The sequence below is a fragment of the Macrotis lagotis genome, chromosome 1 (genome assembly GCF_037893015.1).
Source record: "Macrotis lagotis isolate mMagLag1 chromosome 1, bilby.v1.9.chrom.fasta, whole genome shotgun sequence".
Classification (NCBI taxonomy): Eukaryota; Metazoa; Chordata; class Mammalia; order Peramelemorphia; family Peramelidae; genus Macrotis; species Macrotis lagotis.
Genome location: NC_133658.1, coordinates 640513983 through 640524090, shown reverse-complemented (window position 1 = coordinate 640524090; position 10108 = coordinate 640513983). Strand labels below are relative to the sequence as shown.

At 34.0% G+C, this 10108-nt stretch overlaps 1 protein-coding gene across 8 annotated transcripts in view; it reads right to left on the bottom strand.

Annotated features, from left to right (window-relative positions):
- Positions 1 to 10108, bottom strand: part of KIF5C (kinesin family member 5C) — a 228390-nt gene that overhangs the window by 19008 nt on the left and 199274 nt on the right. For all 8 annotated transcript variants that reach the window (XR_012474162.1, XR_012474159.1, XR_012474160.1 and 5 more), the window contains 3 exons: positions 7741 to 7812; positions 6491 to 6595; positions 1424 to 1640 (listed from right to left, as the gene is read on the bottom strand). Coding sequence is in view for 4 of the 8 variants with exons in the window: in XM_074215135.1 (XP_074071236.1) it covers positions 1424 to 1640; positions 6491 to 6595; positions 7741 to 7812 (394 nt within the window). In the remaining 4 variants the exon portion in view is untranslated. The remainder of the gene's footprint in view (positions 1 to 1423; positions 1641 to 6490; positions 6596 to 7740; positions 7813 to 10108) is intronic.

Sequence of the window (10108 nt, the reverse complement as noted above, 5' to 3'; positions counted from 1 at the left end):
GATCATGGTTTCAAAGAAGAACTAGTTCTAGCAATCAAATATCAATCTATGTAGAACAGAACCTGGGAACTCAATTAACAATCCACTCAGTGAAGAAACAGGGGAACTATATAACTCCAAAAGGAGACATGAGTTGCCCTGGCTATGTTACTCATATGTGCCATAATATCATTGTACTTTAAGTTTGAATCTACTCTTCTCCCAGACAATGTGTTATGTGAAGAAAGGTGGGCCCACAATTTTATGGAGGGATATTTTGAAGCTATCATTCTTACTGTACAAATTATAAATATTTCCTACCTTTCCCTTGATTTAATTGTGTCCAGTAGTTGATTAGTAAAGGGAAGCTCAGTGGTAGATGGTTTCTGAGTAGAAATATGTAACCCACAGGGTATCCTTAAATTCCAAAGAAGCAGTTGTCTGGAACTCAAACCCCTATTGTGAGTACAAGTTGGGGGAGTAACCCACAGGGAGCACACACACACACACACACACACACACACACACACACACACACACACATACACACACACACAAATAATACATAGCACACACACACATATACAGATACAAACAATTAAAAAAATATGAACTTGCTGTATGTATGAAGACTGAACTTGGTCCTAGAAATGAGATGAGAAAATGCACTTCCCTCTTTTCATTATATGGACTATGGATAATAAATATTGTATATGTTGTCAGACTCAGTTGATATTTTGGATAGTATCATTGAACTATGTTCTCTCTCTTTTCCTTTTAAAGAATTCTTTTCTATAAGGGATGGTTCTCTGGGTAAAGGAAGAGAAAAGAACATATTTGTAACATAAAAAAGTAAGCAACGACCTTTTAAAAGAATGAAAAAAAAAAAAGAGAGAGCCTTGACATTTTGGGTTCCCATTTCCCCTCATCACATCAGTTCCAAGCACCTAGAACATAGGACCTAAGCTGGGTGTCAACCCCTGACCCAGGGATACAGCACTTCTGTACAAGATAGTTATATAAACATGTTAGTTGAAAGGGTTATTCTCATATTAATACCTAGAGATTGAAATATGCAGCCCAGACAAGCTCTGATTTAGCAGAGCCTTCAATAGGATTCCACACTTGTGAGCAAACCAGTTACATAGAAAATTCAGATTAATAAGTTCAAGGGCTAAATATCTACTTTTCAAAAAGATTCTCCTTTGATTCCCTCTAGGTATCCTTTAAGTAGTAGGGTCCTCTGCTATTGTATTTAAAGAATGAATCCACTGACACACAGCTTTTTAGGAACATTTCTATTAAGGTACAGTGACAAAACACCTGCCCTTACATGGAGAAAATAAGATGAAGCATCAGGACTTTTTGCTTTTCTGTGGTGATTTCATCCTTCTCTAAATGCAAAGGTAGAGGTCATAGAATTTGAACCTTCGTGAATACATACCAATCTGAGCAGAATGTGCCCTTCTTGCCATGTTCTTGGCTCTCACAGCCTCTTTGATGCGATCTACTTCCTGTTGGTACCGTTTGCGATCACGCATGGCATTCTCCTTAGCTTCCTTCAGTGCACTCTCCAGTGCCTTGACTCGCTCCGCTGTAGCACGAAGTCTTTTCTCCAGCTTAGGAAGCTCACAACGAAGATCTGCATTATCACGAACCAGCTAGGGTGGAGGAGGGTGATAAGGAAAAAGGCTGTGAGTTACTGGAAAGGAAGCAAAGCTTTCAGAAATATTTTATCTAATAGAGAAATATTCCATTCAGTGGAAGAGAAGAACTTTTAAATTAGGGTCATTAGAAACAGACAGTAGCTGACTAGCCACCTGTTTTGTCTTCTTTGAAAATCCAAATCACCATAAACCCTGTTAAATGACTCCAAGGGAATAAAAATCATAAGATATGTGACCCTGATTTGCTAAACACAGATGGCTGGTTGAAGGGAGGAAGGAGCCAAATACCATTTCTAGCAGCATTAAATGCTCTACCTTAGACTGTGTTTAGAACTTTCTATATTAGTTTGCTGCTTTCATAAATGGATAATTTAGAATTATTTTCCCTGGAGAAAAATAGCAATGTGCTAACTTTGTTGTTTATTTTTGTTTTTTGCAAGGCAATGAGGTTAAGTGTCTTACTCAAGATCACACATCTAGGTAATTATTAATATCTAAAGACAAATACAAATCTAAATCTATGTTTTTCAGAAATTTCTCTGTTTATCCTTTTTTGTGGTATTGGTATGTTTATTTAAATATTTAGAGTGACTATCCCTTTAACTTAATTTTAGTTTTCCCAGAATTTCCACATGTGTATGTACTTAAATGTTGGAGGTACTTATCAAACTACAACTGCAACCTAAAGAAATTAAAAAGGAAAACCATCACTGCATCTTTCCAATTGTAGGTTTTGTCTACCTAAAATCATCAGAAACATCTAATCACTTACTAAAAAATCTTCCTTAAAAACTATCTGATTGGAATAATGACACTGCAAAATGGCTGGATATAGAGATGAAAAAAAAAAACAAAGGTAGAGGGGGCAGCTAGGTGACACAGTGGACATAGTACTAACCCTGGAGCCAAAAGAGCCTGAATTTAAATTTGTCTTTAGATATTTAATAATTACCTAGATGTGTGATCTTGAACAAGACACTTAACCTCATTGCCTTGCAAGAATTAAAAATGAAAAACAAAGGTAGCACATTGCTATTTTTCTCCAGGGAAAATAATTCTAAATTTTCATGCCTCAGGGTAAATTAGCAACACTTGGAAAAAAATAGTAATTTTTTTTAAGTAGTCAATATTTGAAATAATGTTTTTAAAAATAATTTCTTCCACAAAATTAACTGATACTTCCTATCATCTATTTTCATCAGTTCATCTGTCTCATGTTCTAATGCTGGGCTATGTCAAATACTTCTTGGGGTCTCTATCTTCTTCCCACTCAACCCCTAAAATTTCAAGTTTTGCCAACAATCTAAAAGGGGAACCTATTTGCTAGAATCTCTTCTATGAACATTTTAAGATTTAGATGATATATCAGGAGGGGATAAGAAGGCTAGCATGTCACAAATATCTTCAGCTTCTAGAAATGCTGCTTTTTAAAAAAAATTCCTCCACTTTATATCTGGTTCATAGTAGAAAGTACACAGGATTAGCTAGGATACTTCTTGCTATTTTATTCCAGTAAGAATTAGCAAGCAATCTGTCTGCGAATGTCACAATCACTCTAAATGTTATTTAGGCTAGGAAGGAATAAAAATACTGTTATCTCCAAGGGACACTGAAAAAACACAGTGGAACATATCCTAGCCTTTTTTGCTTAGCTGTAACATTCATTAATGCATAACTTGTCTGTCACCACCATCTCTTCTAAAAGAAAACATTTTTTTCTGTTGTCATCATTATACTTACTTTAAGGAATTTATTTGATTAGCAGTTTCTGGTAAAGACTGAATTTGGAAAAAGAAAAGCCCATGAAACTCCATAAAATTTTACCTATTGTTCTATAACTCTCTTCTCAGGAAGACTTTTCTTGAACTTCCATGATCAGGAGACTTTGAAAAGAATCAAAGCGGATGGCCTCCAATACTTTTTTTTAGACTTCCTGGTCTAGTGAAATAGAGAACTCAGGGTAGGATCCAAGATTGTCTAGGAATGAGGTAGGTTTCTGGAAAGGGGGACTCAATCATCTTTACCATACTTTGGAGAGTAAAATGGGGCTACATCGAACACTAAAATATTTCAGCTCCTGCCTAAGGCTTTTGGAACAAAATGAATTGTAGGAATAGGGCTGAATAAATTATTTTCAGCAGGATGAGAGAAGGCAGTCTTGGAATTACTTAGGCTTTGTTACTTGGTACAAAGGACAGGAGCTATCTCCTACTCAAGTATGCCTCTGGGAAGTGTAAAGAAAAAAGTCTTCACTGCCTAATGGCTCCTCAAGGATTTGATCAGGTTGTGAGTTTCATCATTTGGAAAAGTCAGATACCCCCTTCAAATTGGGTGGGAGGGTCTTCTTGGTATCTGATGGTAGAAGCCTATCCTCCATCTATATGGATCTGCCCAGAAGTAAGATTTTTGTATCTTTAGGCTGAGGTTAGTAATCAGAGAAACAGGTGAGCTAGTAAAATGATTCAGCAAGTATTCTCCTCTTAACCTAGACAAATAGGAATATAACCATGGTAGATTATCTTTCTGGGTTGCTCATAAATGTATCACATCCTATCTTGAAGGGAGACTAATCTACCATATTGAAGTTATCTGAGACTCAAATGTCATGCATACAGGATAGCATAGCTACCTGGGGTGCAGCAGTAATTATAATTTATCACCTTTTCTAGGCAATTCCCTAATTTAAGCAAGGGACTTATGTCTGAGTAGATATAGATACTATGCTTTCCTAAGAAGCATTAAGTGATTTTGTTTATTGGGAGAAAAGTCTTCAAACTTCCTTTTCCCAGAAGGAACTATGCATGTCTGTATCACCCAGAGTGATATTAGATAGTCACATTTCCAGAATAAACTTATATAAGAAAAAAATATAAAAGAATACAAATCCTGAAGGTAAGTGGAGGAGAAAATAACGTAGAAAAGAAAAAGCTCCCCTGGAGTTAAGGACTTACTTACTGGGCCACATCTCATCCCACAAGGGTTTGCAGACATTGAGCCTTTCCCCTCTTGCTACAGTCAAACTTTTGGGTATTAATATGACCAGACTGTGTTAGATAATTGATACTTTTTTTCGAACCAAAATTTAGACTTTTATGTTTTCATGTCTCATCAATTCTTGCAAGCATTATTCCATCCATACCAATTTGCCAATAGAATGGCAACCCAAGTAGCATGATCATCCAATGCGCAAGGTGCTGACCCACTGTTTCCTGCCTCTTCAGATTAGGTAACAGATATTATAGCTTCAGCATGAGCTGAAGTTCATATCTTTCCTTTCCAGGGGTAAGGAGGTATTTTGTTTGGGGAAAAATGGGAGTTAAGAGAGTGCTTCCTATTTAATGTATTTTCTTTTGTGGCACATTCTTCTAATTTAAAAATGTTTTCCATATTATATAACCAAAATATATATCAGAAAAAAAAACTTTGAAAACAGGAACCTAAACCAGGTACAATACCTGGAGGTAATACTGAGGATTTTTTCCCCTTTTCATTTTTTGGTGAAATGTTAAATTTTTCAAATGGCGTTTCTCAATCAGTGATGGGATGTGGGTGGAAATTGAACCCCTGCCCTTTTCTCTTTGGGCCTTAAGTGCTTAACAGTTTGCCTCTTGTTTTGGAAAAGAAAATTGTGGAACTTTTGCAGGAAGTAAAATACATTGCTTGGGAATTGAAAGTGAATTAAAATTGTTTGAATAGGTCTACAATAAATGGGTCACAGAAAGGAAAGTTGTATATTTCTTAACCCTAAACTCTTTGCTTACTATGGTATGAATGTCTTTGTGTCTCTAAGTTACAATTAATTCTTTTAGATTATCTAAATGATAACAAGGAGAAAATGGTGAGATAGACTTCTCATTGTCATGATGAAACTTGGCCACTGTTTGCTGCCACTATATATCTAGGACCTAAAATTTCCACCACCCCACAAAAATGTGATTTTTGCACAATGGGCAAGAAGTCAGAGGACTTATTTGTATTACCTATAGTAAAGCATAATCTCTCTTCTCCATTTTCAGTTCTGTAAAATGGAAAGGAAAAAACCTACCTTCCCTTTTTATGGTTGCCATAAAACTCAGAAAAAATGACAAAAGTTTAAATTTTGTGAAGTTAGTAGGATATTATATAGATAAAAAAGATATTATTTCAAAATAGAACTAAGTTTAACCTTGTGACCCTCTTGCTTTCACTTGTGTACAGAAAAGCCAGTCTACATTGGAGAAAGGGCTGTTATATCTAGAATTCTTTACATTGATAAAATTATAGGAACAAAAACTAACAAAACCTTAATCATGTTTTATCTATCGCATTCTCACAAGAGAAAGATCACTGGCAATAATGAATTGAGTATGTTAGTAACCTAAAGGGAAATGATATTTATTCTTTCAATCATTTTGCCAGCCAAGTTGATACATTGAAATAAGTCCAATATGATTTATATTGAATTATGTCAAATAATGAAGAGAAGAAAAGAGTTATAAGAATTACAAGAGAATGGGAGGAGAGCATCAGTATAATAGTTACTTCACAGGATTGTTGTGAGGATGAAATAAGACACCAGGTATAGTGCTTTGCAAACCTTACTGTTCAGGTGCCAGCTGACATTATAAAGTACCTTTTGGGTTTTATTATATATTTTTCATGTTACTTCATGGACCTTGTTTTAGCCTGGGTATTTATCTAAATTATTACTAATTCTACTTAGAATGAAGACATTTTAGGCTTAGGACCTCAGTTTCAAATCTATAAAATGAAGGATAAAATTGTTTCTAAACCTTCCTTCTAATTTTAACTGGGACTCTATCTTGAGTTAATGATGAAAGGGAAAGTTGAGATAAGGGTCCTACCTGTTTATGAACCTTAGTGAGTTGTTCCAAGTTGTTCTCAAGAAAGGAAATTTTCTGCTTCTGGGCAGCACTTCCCCCTCCATCATCACTGTCCAATTCAACACTCTGAATAAATATCAGATGATAATTAGAGAAACTTCTGATACCACATTCAGAAATATAGGGTTGGGTTTTAAAATAGAATGTCTATTTAAATAAACAACTCATTCTAGTTTTCTTATACCACTGTTCACCAGAGAAATAAGGACATATCTAACTACTTTATCCAAAAAAATTTCTATACACACACACACACACACACACACAATTACCACCAGTACCATCCCCTTCCCCTCGAAATAGATTAATCTGCAAATATAAGAAAAACACTAAAATGTTAAGTCTGCCTTTTGACCAGTTTCCCCAGTTTTGCTAAGATTGAAGTTTAGGGGTTTTTTGTAATGATTTTAATCAGTCATAAAAATCATAGATCACATCAATTTGGCTAAAATAACTCTCCCCTTTCAAACAAATATAAGGAGACATTCTTTTTTATATGGTACATTCCAGAATCCACAAACTAAAAATATGCCTGACTAAATTGAACCCACTATAGTAATACTTAGATGAATATAGTAATCTTAATTAGAGATACTAAAAAAAAAGGACAACTTTTTACAGATTAATAGTGCTTTCTAAAAACTAGATGATGCCCAATTCCATGAAAATTAGAAGAAATTTTTAAAGGCTCTCAGGTTCAGAAAAATACCCCCACTCTATAAATTTATTAACTCTTTCATTGGTCAAAATATACTATAATTTTATCTCTGTCATTCAGTGTCTTACTTCTAGCTTCTAGCTTTAAGTCATTTCCAGGTCTAATAAACATGCAATATATAGTTTTATCCAAATCAACATCACATGGTTCAATCATATATCATTGAGTTACTCACTGGGTACCCTTTTCCCAAATTGGTTTTTGAACCCTTAATAACTATTCTTTATTTGATCATTTGAATGGATTTGACCATTCAATCTGAATTCTAGGAATTGTCCTTTTATTACTTTTCCATAAAATAAGAAATTATCCTGACTTCTTTGCTCAAAAATAAGTTTTTTTTAAAAAGAGCAACAACATTGCTTGACTTACCACTTTAGTTAATACCATCAAAAATTGAAATATTTAAACATGACAATCTGTTCTTGAATCCATGCTGCATCTATAAATGCACTTACATCTTTACCTCTGATACAGGCATACTAGTGCTTACTTTTTTAACTCTTGTGGTGAGATCCTGGACGAAGAGTTTACGAAGATTATGAAGAGTCTGTAATTCTCTGGACTGGAAAATAAAATTTTGAAAATCACACTGAAAGCTAAATCAAATGAACATGTTAAATCTGTGAAAAATGCATTAATATACACAAAATATGGGACACCTTTAGCACACTCCTCATATATAACTATTAATCATAAGCTTAAAGTTAGAAAAGAACTTAGAGACAAGATATTATTTTAAAGGCAAGGAAAATGATGCCCAGAGAGAAGGAACTTCCTGGAGGCAACAAGGAGAGAGGGGATTGAAATCCAGGTCTCCTGAATTCTAATCTATTACTCTGCCTCCATCAAAAGATAACAAAGAGTAAAGAAAAATGCATGCCTATCCAGCCAAAATTATTAACAAAAGCAAGCTATGATATTCTAAATTGAGTCAAAAGTCTAGAATTTTGAATGAAGATGAAAATTTGAATTTCTTAATACTAATAAGAACTGATAATAATAACAATAATAATAAGGATCATTAATAAAATAAGGATTTCTTAAACATTTTAGACTCCATTATCAAAGTGGCTAAACTCTGAAATAATAGTAATCATCATAATTATTAATAAATAGTTTATTTTGGCAAGGCACTCTATAGATCACAAAATATTTTCATATTAATTTGATGTGATTTTTATAACTTCATGAAATAGGAAGAATACATAATATTATTCCCCCATTGATAAGTATATATATTTTAATGGATGAGTACATGATGGCTGAGAGAGCATATATATATGTAAAATCACAGAGTTCAGAAGTAGCAGTTAATAATGAGATCAGAGTTCATGCCTAAAACAGTCACATATTATTCACTAAGTAATGTCCATCATCTACTTACACTCAGGATTTTTTCCAAAATAAAGAAACTATCATCTTGAGCTAAAGGCTAGGTCAAAAAATACTAATCTTGTGAATGATCAAATCAAAGTCAAATATTAATATTTTCAGCAAAGCAAATTGAACCAAAAAATTTAGCATTTTACAGTTTATTGGACTATATGCACAACAAAAGCAGGGACACTCTTTTAATTATCTAAGTAAATGTCCTAGTAAATAGTCCAATGCTTTACATGTAGAAAGTTGTCAAATGAATCAATTAATTTGATTCAGAAAAGAATTTAAAGATTTTCAAATGCTACTGAACTGGAGCAATGCCACAACATTAAAACCTTTCCCTATTTCTTTCAGTTCAAGTTTTTGGCAAAAATATATATTATGCCACATGCATCATGACACAGGAGAGAGTTTGCAGAATGTTCTCTGAGAAAGAAGACACTGCCTACTCAAATTTCAATTTGTCTGGGTTGACTAAACCCAATTTAACAAGATAGGAGATGCAGATGATTCAGGAGCATAACACCAATAAATTTTGCACTCTTCTTGAAGCAAAGGAATCTGGGAACTGCTAAAACACTCAGTGATTTGGAAGACGGTGCTATATTAAATTAATGTATTCTTGCTGGAGCTAGTTCTCCATTGGAATGTGAGGAGTAAAATATCCTTACTCAACTTGAAGTGAAATCCTTCCTTAATAGGGTTTAAATGCTTTTTTGAAGTCAGCCAGAATTCTCTTATTAAGAATAATATGTCATACAGTTCACATGCAAAGCTTATGTCTTCTAAACTAGATGCTTTCAATGCAGTTTTTTTTACTTCCAGTTAAATATATGATAGTCACACACTAAACAACACACTTTTCAGAAAGCAGCTCAATTTCCTGATGTTGAATGAATATTATTTGATTAGATAATCCTCTCATTTACTTTGAAAAATTTAAAGTCAGTTGAAATTTCCCTCAGAAGGATACATCCATACCTAACAGATTAACGGAGGGGAAAATGAATAACTATCGAGTAAAAACTTTCCTTGGGTGTTGGTGAGAACCAGACACTTTGACTAGACCTGACATTGGACAAAATTCTACTGGGACTTGTTTCTATTGGTTTCTTTAATTTGCCTTGTTTGCTTGGTGCTAGCCTCCCTTATCAAAAAAAAATGAACATTTGTGAGAAATGAAAATATCAGACCATGTTGGGAAGTTTTTTTTTAAACTTAAAAGTTGTTTACTCATATTTACACTTCTCATTTAAATGTACTTTCCCTCTACCTTCTCTATGAGTACCTTCTAAAATCATTCTTCCCTGAATGTTTTCTTTACTCTTTTCTTCCACATTTCCCTCACTCTTTTCTACTTTTCTTCCTTCTTTTAAAAAAATACTACCTGGAAGTAAGCAGTCTCCTAGCTTGCCTTCTGGCACTATCTATCCATCCCAGATATGCTCTCTTCCAATATCTTAGACTACATCCTGGAA